The sequence below is a fragment of the Columba livia genome, chromosome 3 (genome assembly GCF_036013475.1).
Source record: "Columba livia isolate bColLiv1 breed racing homer chromosome 3, bColLiv1.pat.W.v2, whole genome shotgun sequence".
NCBI classification, from domain to species: Eukaryota; Metazoa; Chordata; class Aves; order Columbiformes; family Columbidae; genus Columba; species Columba livia.
In genome coordinates, this window is record NC_088604.1 from 8,159,098 (window position 1) to 8,183,091 (window position 23,994).

Consider the following 23,994-nt stretch of genomic DNA (forward strand, 5'->3'; position numbering starts at 1 on the left):
AGAGGGGAGATTCAGACTAGACATGAAGAAGACATTTGTTACACTGCGGGTGGTGAAACCCTGGCCCAGGTTGGCCAGAGGGGTGGTAGATGAACCATCCCTGGAGACATCCCAGGCCAGGCTGGACGGGGCTTTGAGCAACCTGATTTGGGTGAAGACATCTGGACATCTCTGTCGGATCCCGGCAGAACTACTCGGTTAGTTTGGGCCAAACCGGGAGCAGCACCTCAGGGAAAGGTGACCCTGTACTCAGGCTCCTCGCACTCCCGGCACTGACACCCCCCTCGCCCGGGGCTGCCCGCCCGCCCCTCGGGACGTGGCCGCGCTCCGCCGAGGGAACTCCTCACACACGACTCTGGGCGCGGAGCCGGCGCCCAGCGACGCCCTCAACCCGTGCCCGCCAGCCCCGGCTCCCTCCCCCTTTCCTTCCCGGGCGGCCCCCGCCTCCGCCGCCATGTTGTGGGGCTGACGCCGCCGCCGCGGGAGGCGGAGGAGTCGGCGGCAGCAACAGCAGCAGCAGCAGCAGCAGCAGCAGCCGCCCGGGCGGAGCGGAGCGCAACAGGTACAAACAGGCGGGCGGCTTCTCCGCGCCCCAGCACGACCCGCGGGGCGGCCTCGTCCTCGGGAAGCGGCCGGGGGTGTTAAAGGAGGTGCGGGGAGGGCGAGCTCCGGCGGCGCGGAGCTGTCAGCGCGGCCGCCCCGCGGGGCCTGGCGGCGGGCCCGGGGCGGCGGGGCGCGGGAGGCCGTGCGGGGCAGCGTGGGGAGCAACACTCCAGCTTTCTGTTGCCGCCAACCGCGTTTATTTATATTTGTTTCCCTCTGAGAGTGGTGAGGTGTTTGTTGTTGTTGGGTGTTTTTTGTTCGTTTGTTTCTTTTCCTCTTAAGAATATAATTTTGAGCACGTCTCGCCCTGCCCAGCCGCCGTGCCCGGCTCCCCGGGCGGGCCGAGAGCCCCGCGGGCGGCGGGGCCGGGCGCTGTCAGCAGCCGGGCCGGGCAGCGCTTCCCCCCGCGGTCCCGGCCCCGGCGTTGGTTTCTATGGGAACTGCTGCTCCCGGGAGCCAGCACCGGGCAGTTCGGCCTGTGAGCCCGGCGGCGGGCCGGGCGGAGCGGCCGGTACCTCCTGCCTCTCGCCTTCCCTTATTGCTGCTCTGCAAGGGGGAGAAACACCGGTGTCAGTGCCCCAACAGTCCACCCAAGGGAGCGAGGTGAGGTAGCTGGGATGTCTTAAGAGACACCGGGTTGCGTGATGATGGTGATTTTGCTTCATGTAGTTACCGTGAAAGCCTGGAGTTCGGAGAGATTGCACGGGTTTCCGCTGTTAAAAGTTTGTGAACTGTTTTGTCTGTAAACAGACTGGCTGTCTTTGGTCTCGACGCCGCGGTGTGAAGTCATTCAGAAAATAAAATGAGGCTGAAATACTTGGTTCGGTTCCCTAAACATTAAGATGCAATTTTGCATGTACTAAAGTGATTTTCATAGCAGTTGACGCTTTGACATCTGTCGCAGAGCAGAAGTTGAAAGCAGACTGTGCTTTAGATAGTACCTGTGATCTTTAAGTTAAGCTCATGGCAGTTATTTTAAACATCGGTTGGAAATTCCCCATCTAAAACACTGGAAGTTACAAGCTGCTTGTTCTCTCGTTCAGACTGCCCTATCTTATGCATCCCTCTTTTAGGAACATGTTTTTTAAACTTGTTTTTGTTCGTGCTTGCCTGTGGTGGCAGCAGCTCCCACGCTTGTGTGTACACAGGAAAAGATACAAAGCTTGTAGACTGTGCGGCTTGGGGTGGTGTGGGTAACATCAGTGGCACACAAAATGCAGCTTGCTTTCGGGAATTTTAAATTGTTCATCTGAAATTCTGCTGTAATTCAAATACTGTAGCTGTAACAAACATCTTTATCCACTGGTGCAATAGTGATTTTTTAGAAATAATTAGTATTAGGAATTAATTGGATAAATAGCTAGCTGGATTTCATTCTTCCACTACATTTAGCTCATTTCTGTTTCTATGTTTCCACCCTACCTTCCCCGTTTGATTTGTGTGCGTTTTTTCATTCTGACGGAGCGGGGAGGGGAATCCACACCATTGCACTTCGGACTATTTAGTGGAACCTTAGTTCAGACCCTAACCCCTGTCTGATGTTAAGAGAACCACATGCATCTCGGCAAATGTGGATTTAGGCTGCTCTGCGCTCTCTGTTATGTATAAATTGTGGTCAGATTAGCATCTAAGCTCAGGTACCCAAATTTAATCAAGTGAATATGCCTTTTAATTACTATCCCAAGGGAATTGCATTTACTTCTTTTTTTATTTTCTCCTCTGTCTGTATAACATATAAGGTATGGGATGTGTCCCTGACTGAGTTTTTAGCTGCTACTGTGATATAAACAAAGAGTATGTTCCTGTAGCACTGACGATAACAAAAACACTTAACCCGTGTCTCACTTGTGCCAATTGCTCTATGCGGTTATCAGCCATAGGTGGTGATCGGCTCTCAGAGCTCTATATGTTGCTTATTTTGTTCACTGTTCTCATTGTGGACAAGGTAGATCAAGGTGGGAGTGACCCATGGATGATTTTGTGCTTTATTTGTTGAAATTCAGGTATTACAGTGATTTGGACCATGCTAGTTCTTACAGTAGGTTTGTTTACAAGTATTTCCGTTGTGGTCTTTAGTATGGAAAAGGAAATTAATTTCATGTCATAGCAGAGAAGTAGCTATCCAAATTGAAATAAAGTTCTATAGGTGATGGTAATTCCTCCTTCATCTGCTCATCTGGAGCTGGTGGGGAAAATGGAGCAGCATTTGAAAAGTGAAAGATAATGTAGGTGTTTTCCTTGGGACATTATGAGAAAGCTTCACACCCCTTGAAAACAGGTGTCTGTTAGGAAAAGACCTGGTGATTAGTTCCTGGAGAGCAATGTAGTCCAGATCACTTGTTCCTTTTGCAGATTGAGAGAAAGGTCTCTGGTCTGGGAGAGCCTTTTGTATCATTGTATCTTAGCAGCCTTTGTATCATTGAGCTGTCCCCCTTGCCCTTCCAGAAGGTCGATGTAATATTTGCCTTTTTTCCTGTCATCAGGATCCAAGACCTTCTAAGAGTCATAGAGCTTAGTCTTAGAAGGACGTCAGCTGATGTTTCTGACAGCACTGGTGTTGTGGTTTGTTCTACATATATTTATGCAAGCACTATGCTTTTTGTTTTCAAATTACTTTACTTTGACTTCTGAAAGCTGCTTTTTGGTTCAGTGTGATGCCACTTCTCTTGGCAAGGTATATTATATGATGGATCCTGCCATATTTTTAAGTTTTTGGGGGAGCTTGATGTAAACATAGTCCTTTTGTGAAAATTGTGAGACATGTAGGTTGCTGACTTTGTGAATTTGTGGCATTGCTTCTAGATTGGAGGGCTCATTTGACATGGCCGAATTATACAGGAAAATCAGTGACCTTTCTTTATCTTTCTCGCTTTAGGTGATGATTGGTGATTACAAAGATAACAAAGATAATGTAGAGCTAATTAGAGAATTCTCTGTTTTTATGACTGACTGACCTATTTCAAGCCCTGTCACTTGTCAGCAAAACACTTAGTGCAAAGTGTACTTTGAGGTTGAGAGGTTGACCCTGGGTATGGGGTGAAATGGGGCAGTTACTGTTTTCTTTTTAGCTTTAAAAACATATTGTCAGCCTTTAACTTCACCTTTTAAATTTGCATTTTCCATTTGTCCCCTGGTAGGTGATAAATGATGCAGCAGACTATTTTGAAATCCTTAGTTGCAAATACTCCAGGTGCCTGAATTGCCCCTGGAAACCTGTTTTTGAGTCTTGATCAGTATGGAACTGGGAAATTGAAATTCCTTCCAGCGACAGACCAATGTAAGCTGAAATTTTAAGCCAGATGTGAGCAGTGCCACTGGTGAAGATTTTTTGTCTGCAGCACTGTCTGTCTGAATCTGGTCAGATGTAAGCTTGTGTTGAAGTTTTTCTCATGGTTGGTGTGCTTAGAATATCTTATAGCCCTGTGGATTCCCTGGTGTCTAACGCTGGTACTGAACCATACAGCATTAATGAGGGCACTAAATTAGGTAGTGTCTTCTCTGTCTGGTTGCCTGTTTTCATAAATCTTGTCGACAGTTAAGATCTTTGCAGAGTCCATCCTTCTCTTAAGTTTGGTTCATGCTGGATGATGGGATTCATTGAAGTGCATATTAACTACTCGTGTCTCATACCTAAGAAAGCCAAGCTCAGCATTCAAGCATGCTGGTTACTAGCACGTTATTCCTTTTGTGAACTTGTCTATCAGGATTTTTTTATTATTCTCAGATTTATTTAAGGATAAGTCTTTCTCTGGAAAATAATATAGGCGTTTTATTTCATGAGGTGTCTTTGATTCACCTTACATCCACAGATACTTTGTTTTATTGCCTATTGCGAGATTATACAGAGACTGTAGTAACTTGTTTTTCTGGTACTGTTGTGCCATTAGCAGCAGGTGTTCTAAAGGCAACATCAAAATCATAAAGTAAAAGCGGAGCTGGTGAAATTTCGTTTTTCTTCAGATTTAAAATGTTTACGGCTTTGTGAGTATAGGAATGCAACCTGGCCAGGTTGGCTACTTGGATCCTAGAGTTAAAATAATGGATGGAACATTAATATATAGATGAGCACAGTGTTGTGTAACTCTTATTTTCAGAACACTACATGAAATTCAAATGATGTAACACAATGACAGTAGCAGCACAACACATTACAATTACCTTATAGAGGATAATTACCCGAGAACTATTTTTAAACATTTTTGCTGTTACAGACTGTTGAAAAACACAGTTGATTCAAGTAAGTCACATCTTTGGAACAGAAATTCAGGGAGCAGCCAGTTTGACTTCAGGCATTTTGATACGGGATGTTGTTGCTTCAGAAGTAGCAGATAATAATTCTCAGCTGGCTCTTCTACTGAAAATTTTCAAGGCTGATGCAAGTGGAGCTTGTGAAATGCTGTGGGATCAGCTATGTGTGATATCTGCAGTTAGTGATTCGACAGCACACACAGGAGGTAAGGAAAGAGCAGGAAGTGGGAGTTACTCTTCTTTGTTTCCAAAAATATTACAGTTGGAATGCAAGAAATGACCTATTATGGCTATACTGATAAATGTATCAAAAATCAGAGCTGATTTAAGCAATACTTTTAGTCTTATCTTTCAAAGGTCAAGAATGTTACTTATAAAATCTAAAGCTCTCTTGCTTTTTCTGCTGCATTCAGTATAGTCATGATACACTACATGCCATATATAATATGTATAATACATAATACACATAGTGGAGGTGTTTAAAAGAGGTGTAGGTGAGGTTCTTAGGGACATGGTTTAGTGCCAGTGTTAGGTTAATGGTTGGACTCAACCTTGAGGGTCTCTTCCAACCTACATGATTCTATGATTATATGATTCATAATATTATAGAGTTTCTCAAGTTAGGACAAGTGTCTTTGTAACCAAGATACACTTTTGGTCATTGGGACTTTACATGATGTTGAGATGTGTGTCTAACCCAGATGATAATTGATTTCCTAAGTTTGTGAAATTCATTTGTAATGGTCGAAACATTATTGCTGCATTCTGTAGAGATCAGTGTTAAAGGTTAAGAGACCAAATTTGAACTGGATGCTTTGAAGGACTGTTTCTGGTGATATAGCATGGATAGAACTTGTCCTTGGGCCTCTGTTATACTCTTCCATCTTGCTTTGGGGAATGCATTTTTACCCATCCATTGCCCATCTGAAATAATGCTACCTAGTTAATTTTTCTTGTTTTGACTGCCTTGGACTGATTTTTGGGTTTTCTCCCGTGAGGTTTCCCTGTTTTTTGTTTCACTGAAGATAAACTACCTTTCTTTGCTTTACAGGCCTCTTGTGACCTGTCTCCTATCTGCTTGCCATCTTGTTCAATTTTGAGAAGTTAAGCCTGCGATGCTTTTCTACACTTGCCCAGCTTAAACGTAAATCCAAGTCCCATTGAGTGTTTTCTCTTCATTAGCTTTATGAATAGTGATTGTTCTTTGAGTATAGAAAACTGGTTACATATCCTATATCCTTTGTTTTATGCTAAGCTATAGCAGTTCATTAGATGTTCTGTATGTTTTGCACTGTTATCTGGGACTGAAAGCCGAGCAACAAGTTCAGTAGCAGCTCTTGTATCATAAGGAGATAATGTAAGAATTATTCTGGGTTTTTTTTCTCTGTCAGGAGGCAGATTTTGCTTGTGCTTCTGATGGAAGGACAGGAAGGCGGCTCAAAAATTTGCTCTGAGATGGCAAGATTTTAAATGGATAAGCTCTTAAGTAATATGCTCTGAATGTTTCCAGGCATGGTTGAAGTAAGAAAATAATGAAAATAAGAGAAAACTCAAAGATTCGTTTTTTGCCTAAGTCCACATGTTCTGTGATGTAAATTAGGAATCACCATGTGGAAGTGGAGAACTGCAGGTTTAAAGGTGTGTGGACCTCACTGAACAGCATCTTAGGGCTCTTTTACAGTACTTGCAAATAATTTGATGTGAGAATTGGTGCATCGCAAAACAGGATCTAGAAAAACAGCATATGGAGTGGGGAGTCATGGAAATTGGTAAGTAGGAAGCAAAAAAGGCAAGATTATATTTTAAGTTACCACCCATTCAGGAGCAAGTGTATCTCGCTCAGCTCTCTGGAAAGGTTGTGTTATACAGCCTGGAGTTCCTTCTCGAAGGCAGAAGCTCAGAGCCTTTAAAAAAAATTCTTATAAATAATGTACCCTCTGCTTTTTTCTTTTTTCCTGTTCAAGCAAAGCAAGCAGAGATGGCAATTTCTGTCCGTGTCTGGGATCAGGTTAGCAAATGTATTTTTCCAGGGTGTGACAGAGCTGGGTTCAATTCCTGAGGAAGTTGATGTATGTGTCTCCTGGGAGAATGGCCAGGAGTTCAAATAGTGAGCTTCTTATTCCCTCCTTCAGAATTTCTTCTTAGCAAAGAAGAAACAAAGCTGGAGGGGTAAGGATGGAGAAGGACCTGCAGCTCTGGTGTAATGGTCAAGAGCTTTGTGTGGGAGGTTGAAGTCCTGAGTTGACATTTGTTCCAAACACTGTGCATGGGTTTCCTTAAATGACTGTGCAATAAAATTAGGGAAGGTCTTCTCTTAGGAGGGAGGAAAGATCCGTTTCAATCTCCAGAGACACCTGAGAGAGTTGAACTGGGTCTTGATATTTCGAATGGGTACGTTCAGAGCTGTGCAGCTGGGTAGGAAAGGGAGTAAACCCACCAATACTGACCACACAATTATGTTTTTTAAACAGAAACAGAAATTCTTGTGTTTTGCGTGGTATCCATTTTGCACTGTCGGTATATTCAGAAAGCCTTTTAGTCAGGCAAGGTGGGCAGAAAGATATTTTTTGCGTTCTGTCTCAATCACTGTTTGGAAGCAAGTTGCTCTATAACAGTGAGCAAGGAAGGGACTTTGTATTATAGGGTGAAGGAGTAAAATACTTAATGTTGTGTTGTGGTTTGGTGGGTTTTTTGCCCTTGAAATGTCAAAATATTAACCAAGGCTAGCAGTGTTCTTAACCACGGTGACAGAGCAGGAAGAGCTGGTGATCTACTCACTACCGGGGATCGACTTCTTTGTTTTGTTCCTGGTGTCATTCATTTGTTATCAGAGTGGGTGGACTTTGCGAAGTTTGCCACAGTGCAATTTGAAAAGGCCATGTCACTGCGTATAGCTCTGCTGTATGAAGGAGATAAATTCTTGTCCTGACAAAACGCTGCTTTGTTTTTCTTTTATTTTATTGTGTTTTTTTTTCAATCAGTAAACTTTTCTACCAATATGTCCTGAACAAGGAGAAGTTCTAGACTGTGCTGGTTTATAATGCCTTACTAATGCTTATTAGTCTCTGATTTTCGGGAGGATAATCCAAAATAAGCACAAAATAACTACAAGGGCTATTACACTGTAACTATTTGCTTTGCAAATACTAACAAATACTTGTGTTGTCCAGATCTACAGGTGTTACAAAGAGTAAATCAGTCAACTAGTACTGCTATCTCTGTCCTTAAGCAAAAATCTGCAACATAATGCATTTCTGTCCTTGAGAGGAGCAGAAGAGTCGTATTGTGTCCACGCATGCTGCTTCTACAGTATTTGCTTTGTTCGAGTTAAAACTGGTGGGACAGAGCCCGATGCACCAGACCTTCATTCCTCCTAAAACTATGTGGCTGTGGTTTTTCTGAGAAATATTTTGAAATAAAAAATTCAAGTATAAATATTAACAAAGACTGTGGTAGGCTGTTCTTCATGTGATGGCAGCGTGCCTGTGATGGAGAAGAAGCTTGGTTGTTTTTTTCCCTTTCTCCTGCAGTCTGCCCAGCTCTAATGTTTTCTATTGCCTGCAGCATAAGGTCCCCCTATTGCCTGCAGCATAAGGTCCCCCTATTGCCTGCAGCATAAGGTCCCCCTATTGCCTGCAGCATAAGGTCCCCCTATTGCCTGCAGCATAAGGTCCCCCCTGCTTCTTGCAGTCACCTCATTTCTTTTCTCAACTTTAATCAACTATAACAAACACCGAGAGGAGCTGAAGTTGCACTTTGGCAGGTCAGTTTGTGAAAACAATTAGTGCTTTAAACTTTGGGACTAGTCAGATGGCTTGTTTACGAGAACTTGTGGTTCTGCTATTTAAACGTAACATCTAAGTTTTCCTGTTTTCATCCTAAATGGCAGCAGGGCCTAATGTCATCTACAGCGTTCACAGGGATGTTTGATCCTGTTTTGTTACGACGTGGATTTCATGCTGTGGTTGCCACAGTTTCTTATGGCTGATAGCTGAATTCACCAAACAACTCTCCTAGGACATCTTGCAGAAACAAATCATTTTTGTGAGATGTTCTGGTTGTGATGGCGATCTTTTTAATCTAGATCAACTGTTTGGGATGATAGTATTTTCTTGAGTAGTTTTATGCAGTAAACGCTTTTATATGGCATTGGATTTCTCTGTAGCATTGTATAATAAGGTTCTTTGGAAATTTACAGCTTTCATGTCAGTTAATGATGAAAAATTATCAGAGTCGTTCTAAAAAGAAAAATAAGTTTGGCCTAAAGTGAGAATATTTTTCTGAGATTTCCCTTGGTAAATAAATGTTGCACATCCGTGTCCTGAAGGTGCAAGGTGCTGTTACAGTTGGTGGTTAGAGAACTTCATTTGGAATTTGTGAAAATAAGCTGCTTTTAACTTTGATATATGCGTAATATCCAAACCTTTGGGACGTGGTGTGGAAACGTAGAGGACAGAATACATGTTGAGGGCAAGCTCCATTCTTTAGGGAGGATTGTTTCCACAGACCTTTGAAAAATGTCTGTAGAGTTACAGCTTACTGGGCTGTTTCCTCCTTCCCTAAAAAATTGAATGGGGGGAAATTATGTTGCAGTGGTACTTTTATTTTTATTTATCTGTCATCAGAAAAGTATGTGTGCTCGGTGTAACCCTGGTGTCCAAGTGGAATGGTCTGTGAAAGGGATAGAATGAGATCTCAGTGCTGGAACGGTCTGAAATCCTGTAAAAAAAAAAAAAATATATATATATATATATAATATTATTCCTAGTTGCTGCTGTAAGATCATACTTTCCAGTATTATTTGTGGGGTTTAATGTAGGAGGTTTTGGCGCCCTTCAGGTCTAGTATTTTAAAATATGACAAGATCTGCCTGTAGACGTAAGAGTGAGATGACAGAGCTGAATCACGATTTAATCCCATCACATTGGTGTAGCATACTCTTAGTACAGATCTGTCAGCCAGTTCTCTCTTGGTTTTGGACCTAAGGTTGGTGCACCTACATGGTGCAAACTTCAGGTGGGGTCAGCCCAGGCTTGGGAAACTTGCGGAATTTTCAGATATGCTGAAAGAAACTGTGCCAATAATTTGGGATGGGCTGGTCATTGTTTTTGAGAGTGCTGCACTGGAACAGAGTATCAAACAGGATGGTATTAGAAACCTCTGATCTTGGACTCTTTTCTTTGGTGAGGACAGAGAGTGGTATGGATGATAACTTGGGTGTGCTGTATTCAGTGTCTGACTATGGTTTCTAGTTCTGCTTTGTATGAGCTATGAAACTTCGGTTATCACAAAAGCACAGAAGGTTTGAGCTGGAAGGGACTTTAAAGCTTATCTAGTCCAACCCTCCTGCAATGAGCAGGGACATCTTTCACTAGACCAGGTTGCTCAAAGCCCTGTCCAGCCTGGCCTTGAACACTTTCAGTGATGGGGCATCCACAGCTTCTCTGAGCAACCTGTTACGGTGTCTCGAGACTCTGTTCATGAACAGTTTTCTCCTTGTGTCCAATCTAAATCTACCATCTTTCAGTTTAAAGCTGTTGCCACTTGTTGTGTCGCTACATGTCCTCATAAAAAGTCTCCATCTTTCTTGTAAGTCCCCTGGTCTCTTTTCCCAAGTAACAAGTGATAGGACAAGAGGCAATAGCCTCAAGTTGTGCCAGGGAAGGTTTAGATTGGATATTAGGAAAAAATTCTTCCTGGAAAGGGTTGTCAGGTATTGGAACAAGCTGCCCAGAGAAGTGGTGGAGTCACCATCCCTGGAGGAGTTTAAAAGGCTTTTAGCCAAAGTTCTTAGGGACATGGTTTAGTGCTAGAGTTAGGTTAAGTTATGGTTTAACTCGATCCCGAGGGTCTTTTCCAACTGAAATTATTCTATTCCTATTCTATTCTAGTGTTGCTATAAGGTCTCCCCAGAGCCTTCTCCAGGCTGAACAACTCCAACTCAGTCTGTCTTCATAGAAGAGGTGTTCCAGCCCTCTGATCATCTTTGTGGCCTCCTCTGGTCTCACTCTAACAGGTCTATGTCCTTTTTATGCTGGGGACCCCAAACCTGGATGGAGTTCTGTAGGGAGTATATATGGAGTACTCACGAGTGCAGAATGGAGAGGGAGAATCACCTCAACCTGCTGGCCATGCTCCTTTTGGTGCAGCCCAGGACAGCAGTCACTTGTCTTACAGATGAGTGGATGCGCTCCATAGATGCAGAGCTTTCATAGATAGGAAGGACCCTTGCCATGCTGACATGAGGGCTTTGACCTCAACATTTTCCAGTTGAAATTGATTTTAAAATATGTTATAGTTGAGACTCTAGGGACGTCAAAATGAGGGAGAGTTGACACGTTTTCTGTGCGTGAAGCTGCTGGGGTTATTTGTCCTACTCATGTGGTCAGTGGTTGGGAATTCAGAAAGCTCAATCTACATGAGCCATTTCAGCAAACCAAAGAAGGCAAGGTTTGATATTCTTCATAGCTGTATGTTGTATGAAGTATTTTAAAAATACATATTAAGATTTTGGCCTTTAAGAGTTAATCGGTTTATTATCAGACTTGTATTGTCTGGTAATTATCTGACTTGTATTGTGAGGCCTCACCACAAGTACTGTGTGCAGTCTTGGGCTCCACAACGATATAAAAGTACCCAAATGTGTCCAAAGGAGGGCAACAAAGATGGTGAAAGGATGAGAGGACAGGACTTGCGAGGAACAGCTGAGGATACTACAGTGTACTGTGTTTGTTCAATTTAGAGAAGAGACCAAGGGGTGACCTCGTTGCTGTCTACGGATTTTTCGTGATGGGGTATGGTGGGGGAAGTGCTGGTGTCCTCTCTCTGGTGACAGAACACGAGGGAATGGCTTAAAGCTACGTCAGAGGAAATGAAGATTCAGAATCACAGACTGGCTGGGGTTGGAAGGGACCTCTGGAGATCACCCAGTCCAACCCACCTGCTAAAGCAGGTTCACCAGAGCAGATCACACAGGAATGTGTCCAGGTGGGTTTGAATGTCTCCAGAGAAGGAGACTCCACAACCTCTCTGGGCAGCCTGTAACAGGGCTCTGGCACCTCAAAGGAATGAAGTTCCTCCTCATATACTGGGAAAAGGTTCTCCACTGAGAGCGTTGTCATGCACTGAAACAAGCTCCCCAGGGAAGTGGTCATGGCCTCAAGCCAGCTGGTATTCATGAAGTGTTTGGGCAATGCTCTGAGATACATGGTTTAACTTTCAGGTTGTCCTGGGTGGACTCTGACGTGGGACTTGATCCTCCTGGATCCCTTCCAACTAGGGAAATTGTGTGATTCTGTGATTCTGTTGCATTTACACATTTAAAAACCTTAAAAGCAGTCTGAAAATAAGATAATAAAGTATGTTGGAGGAAAGATCAGATGTGTAGCCTGTATCCAATAAGACTGTAAATCTAGAACAAGTCACATGCAGGTGGAAATCTCTGTCACCACAGAGCTCTGTTGAGCTTGGCTCTGTTCATTCTGGAGGTGTTCTCCAGCATCTGTCTTCTGTGTCGTGGTTTCAGGTTCTCTTTCAGCCCTCCTTGACAGAATTTTACAGAGAAACGTGCTCTAGAAATGTTTAACAACATAGGAAACATTTTTCAGGAAGGCTATATATAGATTTCAAGTCTCTCTTGGTAGGTTGCTGGTAAGGCCTAGGAAGGGATGCTGGAAACAACCTAAAAATACTCCAATTTGTTTTAGAATTCATGTCTTGGAATAGATCCATGCTTCCTTTTTTCAGCTCTCTGCAGCTGATACATAATGTCACCCTGAGAGATCATTTGGACTCGCCAATCATTCCATTTACTATTTTATATATATATCTATGTATATGTCTGTGTATACACAAATGTATGTGTAATGTATATAAAAAAACCCTGGAATGTCAAGTGTGTTAATGACACTGGTCTGTAATGTGTCAGATTTAAGAAAAAAACCCCAAACTGTTAAATTTTCACTGGACAGTTATGTAAGTGACACAGAGCAAAATAACATCAGATAAAATACTGTTCTTCATTCATTTCGGGGGGGACCACGTGTGCATGTGGCTGTGAAGTTTACAGATGACCCAGTGATGTTATTATAGGATATATAAATAATATACAAACATATAAATAACTAAACAAATATAGTAATAAATGTAAAATATATAGACAGAGTTTTGTTAATGACAGATCCCAGATATTTCAATTTTTATTGCAGAAATGTGTGATAGATACAAAAAATGCTCTGCTGAGCACACGTGAAACCCAGAGCGCTTTCCAGTTGGGTGATTTTTGTCACGAACGAGATGTTCAGGACTTTCCTTACAAGGGGATGGAGTGTGGGGGATGTGATATTTCTGTACTTAATATTAAGTACTTAATATTAGAATCTTTGGCTATGTTGAGACGTGAAGGGGGTTTTTGGTGGGGGGAGAAGGTTTGGTATCTGAAGAGGGAGTGACAAAGGGATCTGAAACGTGATTTAAAAAAAAAAAATTAATTAAAATAAAAATTTCATTTTTGTAGCTTCATCCTGAATAATACTTTCTCCACATAGAGTGCAGGATAATAATGTACAAATTTCAGTATTTGACTAAAATTATGTCATCCAAAGCAAAAGCTCACTGCGTTGTCCTTGCTCTACCTTTGTAAAGTGGTGCTTATGCTTATCCCTCAGATAAGTATTAGCGAACATTTTGCAGTTATGAATAATTAATAAAATTAATACAGGTACTCTTGAAAGGCTACATGCCAGAAAAACGAGCTAAGTCTTACTACTCTGATATATGTTATGAGAGTAAATTATATTGAGACACCTTTAAATGCTGGGTTTGAGTCTATATGCAGTAGCTTAAGAGAAGGAATAACTTTATCGCCTTGGTTATGGAAAACTGACTGACTACAGATTTTTATTAGTGATGTTTTCTGAATACATCATGTAAGAGTGTTTGTACATAGTATATGGAGTAGGGGAATGGATGAATTTGCATAATAATTGTTCTTCCACTTTTCTCAGCAGAAGCATTTAGTTACAGAGCTGTGCACTGAACTTTTTTGTTGTTTTTTAGTATGATATATGTAAATATTTACCAGGGAGAGCAGGAACAGATTTGCTAGAACCCTGAGTCCATCCTGCCAGGAGAGGGCTGTTCTCCAGCCATATGTTCTGACATGTTGGCAACTGTTTCTGTACATTATGCAGCAGTTGCTAAACAGTTGGTACTGTTTTCCTTTAAGAATGTGCCACTAGGTTCAGGACTGCACTGCATACCCTATTAAAAAAAATAGAAAAAAAATTCCCCCACCCCCTGCCAAATGGAAATTCAGCTTGTTCAGCAGCAGCCCGAAGCCCGGCATTGTTTGCCATCGGAAGTGTGAGCTGAAGGGGACAGACGTTCCCCCCGCTCGGCGGGAGCGCAGAGCCGCGTTTTTGCCCTTGTTGCATTATTAATGGCGCGATGTTTTTCTGTTGCAGATGGCTAAGAGCTAGCAAGGCATATCCCGGACCGCGATGGCTCAGTTTCCCACAGCCATGAATGGTGAGTAGCCTCGCTCGGCTTGTTTAAATAGGGGTGGGAGCAGTGAGAGCATTTGTCTTTCTTTTTTATTTATTTATTTTTTAAAATGCTGATTTCAGTACCTGCAGGAGCATTATGGTCAGTTTGCTGCAGATTGCTTCCCGTAGCCTGACTTGCACTCCTAAGGCCAGGAGAAATTCAGTAGAAGCATTACTGCAGTGTAATTTAGAATACAGATATGCCTGGATCATCTAGTAATCTCAGATCACTTAAAGGGCTCAGGAATGTGTGACTTACAGTGCGAATCCTGTCTGACTTCAAGTGGGGAATATGTGAAGTAATAGTTGATTAAACTTGCATACCTTTGCTGTTAATGTAATTCAGCACAAAAATGTGTCTCATTATAATATATTATGCTATTTATTTTAAACCAAAATATTTAAGTGTGTTAAGCAATTTGCTGCGTTGATTAAAATAATGGGTCTTTCTCAAAAAATATTGCAAATTTTCCTCGTGATTCTGTGCCCCATCTGCTGTAGTAACTTTTGGATTTGTTTCATGGTGGTTTGCTTTCAAAGACATATGAGAGTTGAAACCTTAAAATTGCTCGTGCATATATGTATGTGTTGGAGCTCTTTATTTCTAGAGCTGCCTTATTTGTGAGGACACAATTTGCAAGTATCTGCTGAGAAATTTGATGTTTACATGTTGTTGTTTACAGAGCTGACCAAAATGAAAAAACATGTTTAGGAACAATGCTTTGCACTCAGATATTCCAGATAGGGAGTATTTCTTCTGATAAATAGGGAAATAGATCACAGAATCATAGAATGCCCTCAGTTGGAAGGGACCCTCAAGGATCATCGAGTCCAAGGTATAAGAACAAGTATTTCTGATCTCATGCAGCTGGGAAGGTTACTCAGGACTGGGAGACCTTTATTTAATTGAGTCAGAAAATTGTCACTGCAGAGAGAAATTGGTGATTAAGGGAAGTGGGTTTTTGCAGAACAACAATATTCAGATTTCAAATTAAACCCTTTGTTTTACACATCTCTTTCACGTGTGCATAAAATGTTTTGTGAAAAAATAATCAGTGTGATCAACACCTTTTTTTTATACCGTCAGCTGCAGTTTGTTCCAGACTTTGTTTCATGGACTTAACAATAAAAGAGAAGTAAAAAGAGTCAATATATTTTCTGTAATAGGAAAACCCCTAAATACTGGATTTTTTTTTTCCACTTCATTGGGCATAATGAAAAAGCTTTTTTTAAAAAAAAAAATAATAATAATTTTCACATGCTTTTTTGCTTCTCAATTTAAAATAAACAGAAGCCCTCTTCAGGGAGGATTGGATTTATGTTCTTGGCTGTCTCTGTGTTTGAATTATATGTAACTGTTTGGTGTCTTTTTAGTTTGGCTTTTTACTCCGTGGTTCTGTTGGAGGATTGTGAGCATATTGGCATCAGTGGACATGTGCATGACTTGATCTCAGAAGTCATAGTTTGGGAGAGGGATCCTTTCCTTGATCTGAAGTCCCTCAGGCTGTACTGCCCATTGCTCTTGGAAGGAAAGGTGCCATGAGGTGCAGCCTTTCCCCTCGCAGAATTTTACTGTGTTGAAAAACATACTAAGAGAATGTAAGAGAGATACCAGGCAATAGTTAAACTAGTGTCCCTCACAGAGTATTTGAATGACCGTGTGTAGTTTTGCAGTCCTATTTCTTATTGATTGAATTTCAAACAAGTCAGGTGGGAAGAAATAATAGTTTTAATGTCATTTCCGGATAAATACTGAGCAACCTTTGCTATTTATTGATAAATCGCTCTCCTCTAACCTGTGTTCCTCTTCCCTGCTACCTACTACCACTGTTGTTTGCATTCAGAGTACATCGCCTGCATTTACCACTCATTGCTCAGTGGAAACCTCTAATGATGTTGTTAGACCTTGGTAGTGACTTTGAGCAGGACATGAACAATGAAGCTACGTGTGAGGCAACTAAACCACGAGGTGTTGCTGCAGCCAGAGAGCACGGGCTGCTGGCCACACCTCTGCATTGGTAGAGCTTTGACCCATTGTTTTGTATCCTGCTGGGGGAAATGGTGTTTTTCTTACGGGGGGAAAAAGCTCTTATTATTATCAAGGCACAATATGCTTAGCTTTTAGTTCATTAGTAGTGTAAGGCATGAAGAAGTTTCTGTTTCAGGATTATTTTTGGCATTCGGTGTTAAGGAAAAGTGAGTGGAGAGTGTTGAGCGTCTGTGTGTACAAGAACGTGATTATATGACGCGGCGTGACGATGAGTTTGAGAACTGCAGGGTTCAAATGACAAAGCACGATACTCAGGTAGTCTCAAACAAATACAAGTAGAAGATGCTACAACACTTTAGCTACCAACCCAAACAGGAAAGGGCAATCTGCGCAAGGCCTCCAGAGGGAAGAGTAACTGAGTTGGATGGTTGCGTTCCGGTTGAGAGACTCAACTTCAGTGAGGGCACCTTGAGCTGTTACTCAGAATGTACCTTCACCGGGGCAGGTTCCCAGGGCCGTCCAGCCTCAGCATGTGGCTGATGGCCAAACTGTGTCTTACACCGAGAACTGGCATATTCTTTTTGTATTATGTGGCCACATATAAGCTTCAGCTTGTTGAGGCGTTGTGTGCTCTAGAGGCACATGCTTGTGTTGCAGCATTTACCTTTCTTCTCTGAAGTCAGAAAGGACGCAGGGAACAGGAAGGAGTTCCCTTTGACTCTCCATTTCTGTCCATGGTGACATTTGAGGGTGTCTTACTAACAGGCTGGAAATTCAAAGAGGAAAAGCAGGACTTAGAGAGTATAAGTTGATTTTTCTGGAACTCAGGGCAGACCTGCCGGTCTTTACAAATTTACCTCTCATGCAAAAGGTGGAGGTTGTGATGATACTTTGTATGAACATGCAAGGCTGAGTAACATGTTTCTGCTTATGTAGAAAGGCTGTCAAGTACAAAATACACATACAGCACCAGATGGGTCACAGACATCTCTGTGGAGCCCAGTTCTACCAGAAAGCCGCTCCAGGCATATCAATCTCCCCACTCCGCAAACAAGATCAAGGATTCCCTGCTGAGGATTTAGTTTTATCCTATAACAGTCTGAATGTTGATCATTAACTCTGTGAAAATGATAAAACAAACCCAGTTTGTGGTAGTTTATTCTCCTTACATACAGTTCTCCATCTGGACAAAGACTGCTTAGGAACTTATCCTAAGTCTTGCCAAAGCTTTTGGAAATGGCATTTAGTTACACTAAATAACAAATACCTTCAAAAAGTGTATTTCTGAAGGAGTTAATACACTAACTGCGAACAACAGTTAAAGAGATAAAAGCTTTAATAGGCTAAAATGTACCTTTACTTAATTTGTCTCTGTGATCATGGGCTTTACCACAGAGCAGGGAGAAGGAGCATTCACTGCCATGGGATGTTGTCTTTACAGCTGGAGAGTTGCAAGATATTGCTGTTCTCCAAACTCCCCTTCTTCTGTAGGCTAGATTTTTTTTTAGGGTTTAACATCCATGCTGATGCTGGATCTTGGTTTGGGGAGATTTAATCTTGACGGTCCAGGCGGAACAAGGAAAGCACTATTTGCTGATCAATATCTTTCACATTGTTTCCTTAACTACCATAGCAATTTTTGGGCTGTGCTTTTGTTTGGTTTTGTTTATATTTTTGTTTGTCTTTCCTCTTCCCTCCTACCACCTGTTTCCTTTTGATATAATTTTGTGTGGTCCAGCAGGAAAATACTTCTGATAAACTGAAGTGCAAAAAGTAATACTCATAACTCATTTCACATGCTTCTCAAACTTTATAAGCCAGACTGGATTTTGTGCTGCTGTGAATAGAATTGAGTTTTGTGCTCCTGCACAAAAAGACTTCAAGAACCATGGTCTGAGTGTTTTTGAATTAGGAGTAACCTGGGTCATCACAGTTCAATTAAAAACTACGTGGATGCAACTTGACTCTTGACCTTGTGTGCACTGTAGATGCGGAAACTGTAGACTTGGATATCAATGAATGTAGATAAAGATAATATGCTGAATTAGAATTTGCCAAGACAATATCTGAACCTGTTCTCTCATCTAAAAGAAGGAAAAGAAATTCTAAGGCAAGGACAAATATTTTCTGTGTCCTTACCTATAGATTAATTCTTCCTCTCACTTTTCAGTGAGGACAGTGCTGTTAGTTGATATGGAGTAAAATTCATACGTTCAAATCAGAAGGTCATATATCTTCCACTATAACATTCTGCAAAAAAAAAATAGATTTCCCATTGTGTGTGCCATATTAAATGTTTTCTTTAGTCTCAACAAGTCAGAAGTAGCACTATAGGATTGCAGAATACAAAGTGCTTACTCATATTTAATTATGAGGATAATATGATTCACACGGAAGGTGTAAGAGGAAATCTTGGAAGGAAGAAACAATTTGACATGGAGGTAAATGTTAAATGGAGTAAATAGAACTAAATTTTTAAAAAGGAAGGTTGCACCTTGTACCTTCTTTATAAATTTTGTAGACAAAGTGTAACAGATCCCGTGTTTGGACTTCGTTAGAGAAACAACTGTCTAAAAGGGAGAGCAAATGCATGTTTTAGACTAGGATGTTGTAATAGGAATATTCTTCATGGATTTTTATCTTGAGACCAGTCTTACTTGTTATTATTTATGGCAACATCATCCTTAAAAAGCAAATGTATGCTGGTTGATTGATGACAAACTTCAGAGTCATTTTCTGGCCAGAATTATACAGTATGAACTGCGTATCATTGGTTAAATTTCATCACATTTTTGTTGTGCTGTCTTCAAATACTTTTTTAGTCATGTCATATTATGGCCAAGGAGAATTTTTGCTTTATGCTGGTAACTCAGCAATGGCTGTGACTAAGGAGGATGACAACCGGATGTATTAGATGATCACGTAGTAATTATGTGATTTGAGGGAAAGGAAATGCATCCTAAAATATGATTGGTGAAATAAGGAGTATTGTGGGCTATTGCATAAGGCACCATCAAGACATCCTGTGGGATATAGGGTAGAATTTGAGTTTTCTCCTTAAGAGAGAAAATACCTGAAAATCATGATAGACGCAGAGTTGGGTTTTAGTGGATAAATTGGGTTAGTGGATAACCAGGAGAAATGAATTACGTGTTAAGGAAGGCTAAAGTGATTGTTAACCTACGAAAATAAAAGCTTACTGGGTTTTTTAATTATTATTTCATTGTATTTACAATAAATGAATTAGCTTTTATTTCTTCTTATTATGAAGATAAACCTTAAGAAGGGAAAATAACTTTCCTCTAAGTACAATGTCAGCAGAAGGTTATATGGAGATTAATCGGCTGTTGATGCAGTTGGTCTCAAAATGGGAACAGTTCTGTCAGCAGTGACGTTCTGGGCCATGGTCAAGGAGAAAGTTTGGTCACCTCCAGGCAGAACTCACATTTTAGGGAGGAATTAATGTATTAGTGTTTCCTGGAGGAGCGGCAGTCTGGACATGCTGACCTTGGTAGTCCCTTCCAGTCTTATGGTCCTAAAATGAAAAAAAAAGTGGAAAAAAATTAGATAATAAGCTAGTGAAGATTAGGTCTCTCTATCCATTAACTTCCTTTCAGCTTATACCTGCTTCGTCTTGCTAAGATTTTACTTTGCTACTACCATGTGTTAGATTTATAAGGTAAGATTACACAGAGTGGGGAACGCAGGATGGTTTTTATTTAGAAAAATAATGCTGTAATGCACTCTGCTTCTTTCATTTTGGATATCACTGAGACTTCCTTTTTTTTTTTTTTTTAAAGGATATAAAAACCAAATTAAAAAAACAAAAGCACAAATAAACAAAACAAACAAACCCCCAACCCTGGAGAGTTGGGCGGGGAATAACCTAATGAAATTTAACAAGGGAAAGTGTGGACTCCTGCATCTGGGCAGGAACAACCCCAGGTTCCAGTATAGGTTGGGAAATTACATATTAGAGAGCAGTGTAGGGGAAAGGGACCTGGGGGTCCTGGTGGACAACAGGATGACCATGAGCCAGCACTGTGCCCTTGTGGGCAGGAAGGCCAATGGCATCCTGGGGTGTATTAGAAGGGGGGTGGTCAGTAGGTCAGAGAGGTTCTCCTTCCCCTCTACTCCGCCCTGGTGAGACCACATCTGGAATATTGTGTCCAGTTCTGGGCCCCTCAGTTCCAGAAGGACAGGGAACTGCTGGAGAGGGTCCAGCGCAGGGCAACGAAGATGATGAAGGGAGTGGAGCATCTCCCTTATGAAGAAAGGCTGAGGGAGCTGGGGCTCTTTAGTTTGGAGGAGACTAAGGGGGGACCTTATTAATGTTTACAAATATATAAAGGGTGAGTGCCATGAGGATGGAGCCAGGCTCTTCTCGGTGGCAAACAATGATAGGACAAGGGGTAATGGGATCAAGCTGGAACACAAGAGGTTCCACTTAAATTTGAGAAGAAACTTCTTCTCAGTGAGGGTGACAGACACTGGAACAGGCTGCCCAGGGGGTTGTGGAGTCTCCTACTCTGGAGACATTCAAACCCGCCTGGACATGTTCCTGTGCGACCTCACCTAGGCGTTCCTGCTCCAGCAGGGGGATTGGACTAGATGATCTTTTGAGGTCCCTTCCAATCCCAAACATACTGTGATACTGTGAACCTCCCCCGAACAAACAAAAAAATCAACATATCTACAAATGTTTCCTCAAAATGGAGTCGAAGCCCGAAGGCCTATGAAGGGACACAGAAACATAAATCTGTCACATGGCTCAACTTCAAAGGACTGTTAAAATTTTCATTTCATTGACGCTGTAATTCCAGAAGTTTGGGAAATTTACTACTTGGCTAAACCTCTTTGTGTGGTCATTGTGCGAAGTGGTGTCATCTTAACACCCGCTGAATTCCATGTCATCTGTGACGATCATGGCCACTTTGAACTGGCCGTAGATGATATTAAATGATATTGGCAGAATGAGTTCAGGTTTAGCACACTCATTTTTAATGACAAGAATAAACACATTTTTGGATGCTGTGGTCTGTCAAATGTGTTTATATAATGCTGTGTAACTTTAATTAGGAGTCTTGTATATTCAGGCATTTCAATATACCACATCATTTCTTTAGGACATTGTATTTCTTACAATGGAACAGTACCCTTAAATCACAATAGAAGTAACTAGAAGGGGTGAAACCCTGAAAAACTAAAAGAATATCAGTGTTCATGGCACTAGTATTTGTATCAGGTGTCTTCAGAGAAGATAATTTAGTAATTTTAAAATATTTGTGGTTTAGTTGGAGGGAAAGTTCTCTGTATGTGTGTTTCAAGAACAGGTAAGATGAACCGAATATCAAGTGTTGTCTTAGTGGTGCTTATTGAAGTAATTTCTTTAAATGTTGGGGGGTTTTGTGGTTTTTGTTTGTTTGTGTGTGTGTTTTTGTTGTTTTGGGTTTGGTTTTATTTAATAATATTTGGTACATTTTAAAGCACATACCAACATCTGCATTTCTTCTCATAACTATAATTTTGTGTTTAACTGTGATCTCCGCACTATGGTTTTTGTTTCTCTAGTTAACATGTATTTCCTGAAAGTCACACTATTACTTATAAACTCTTCACCTGTTACAGTGTGTATGGATACTTGTGTAACAATATGGAAAGGAATATACTTAGATTTTCTTAAGGGCTACAGGTAACAACAAATGCACAACAAATGATAGTGCTTTTATAAAGCTGTATTTCACAAGAAATCTTCAAGCTTGTGAGGAAAAAAATACAGGTGCAAGTTAATATATAAACTATTTCACAGAATCACAGAATCGACTGGGTTGGAAAAGACCTCAGAGATCATCGAGTCCAACCCTTGGTCCAACTCTAGTCCGTTTACTAGATCATGGCACTAAGTGCCATGTCCAGTCTCAGTTTAAAAACCTCTAGGGACGGCGAGTCCAGCACCTCCCTGGGCAGCCATTCCAGTGCCTGACCACTCTCTCTATAAAGAATTTCTTTCTAATATCCAGCCTAAATTTCCCCTGGTAGAGTTGAAGCCCATGCCCCCTTGTCCTATTGCTGACTGCCTGGGAGAAGAGACCAATCCCCACCTGCCTAGAACTTCCCTTCAGGTAGTTCTAGAGAGTGATGAGCTCACCTCTAAGCCTCCTCTTCTCTAGACTAAACAACCCCAGCTCCCTCAGCCTCTCCCCATAGGTCTTATGTTCAAGTCCCTTCACCAGTTGTGTTGCTCTTCTCTGGACCCGCTCCAGCACTTCAATGTCTTTCCTGAACTGAGGGGCCCAGAACTGAACACAATACTCCAGGTGTGGCCTCACCAATGCAGAGCACAGGGGAAGGATCACTTCCCTAGTCCTGCTGACCACGCTGTTTTTGATACAGGACAGGATACCATTGGCCTTCTTGGCCACCTGGGCACACTGTTGGCTCATGTTGAGCTTCCTGTCAATTAGCACCCCCAGGTCCCTTTCTGTCTGACTGCTCTCCAGCCACTCTGCGCCCAGCCTGTAGCGCTGCAGGGGGTTGTTGTGACCAAAGTGCAGCACCCGGCATTTGGCCTCATTGAACTTCATCCCATTGGAATCAGCCCATTTTTCCAGTCTATCCAGATCCCTCTGCAGAGCCCTCCTGCCTTCCAGCAGGTCAACACTCCCTCCCAACTTGGTGTCATCAGCAAATTTGCTAAATCTAAATCGTCAATAAAGATGTTGAACAGGACTGGACCCAACACTGACCCCTGGGGAACACCACTAGTGACTGGCCGCCAGCTGGATGCAGCCCCATTCACCAGCACTCTCTGGGCCCGGCCCTCCAGCCAGTTCTTAACCCAGCGTAGAGTACACTTGTCCAAGCCATGGGCTACCAGCTTTTGCAGGAGTATATTATGGGAGACAGTGTCAAAGGCCTTGCTGAAGTCCAGATAGACCACATCCACGGCTTTCCCTCATCCACCAGCTGGGTCACGTGATCATAAAAGGAGATCAGGTTGGTAAACTGATCTCTTCTGCTATAGATGATGTGTGTAGGAAGGCCAGCAGAATTAACCCTCTTACTTCTCTTGTTCTCTGTATTCAGACTGGAGTAGGAAATACATGGACAGTATTTTTTAACCTAACCTGAACAAGTTCACTCAACATCCGCCAGGCTCACCTTGCTGGAAGTTATCCACTCTGCTGTTGCCAGGATCTGGGGTGTTTGAGGCTCTGGAAAAACCTTGAATTAGACAGAGAGTAACAATACCTGTGAACAAATTGGCCAAAGGCAGAACGTGGCTCCTGTGTTAAGGGAAACTAAATGAAGTAGACCTGTTTAATTTGGTTTAGAGAAGGAACAGCTGAGCTGAGGATGTGATAAAAATCTGTAAAGCTGTCGCAGCATAGAAAATGTTAACAGGGACAAGAATATTCACTGGTTTCCAGAACTGAAAAGCAAAGTAATACTCAGTGAAATGCCTGAATTTAAAGCAGGCAGAAGAAAATGGCTTGGTTGGCTTGGTTGTTTGTGTTTTTTCATATAATGAACAACTCAGTTTTGGGACTCACTGCCTCAAAGATACTTGTGAACTGAAAGCTCCAAGTACATGGAATCAAATCTTGG

The 23,994-nt window shown here is 41.9% G+C and overlaps 1 protein-coding gene across 7 annotated transcripts in view; it reads left to right on the forward strand.

Moving 5' to 3' along the window:
* Nucleotides 1-84: 84 nt before the first annotated feature.
* Nucleotides 85-23,994, forward strand: part of ITSN2 (intersectin 2) — an 88,259-nt gene continuing 64,349 nt past the window's right edge. For 2 of the 7 annotated variants that reach the window (XM_065055756.1, XM_065055758.1), the window contains exons 1-2: nt 448-562; nt 14,316-14,379. In XM_065055756.1, the coding sequence (XP_064911828.1) occupies nt 14,352-14,379 (28 nt within the window). In that variant the 5' untranslated portion in view covers nt 448-562; nt 14,316-14,351. Of the gene's footprint in view, nt 198-447; nt 563-1,182; nt 1,207-14,185; nt 14,215-14,315; nt 14,380-23,994 lie in introns of those variants that run through there. The other 5 variants (XM_065055755.1, XM_065055752.1, XM_065055757.1 and 2 more) reach the window with 5 other exon arrangements.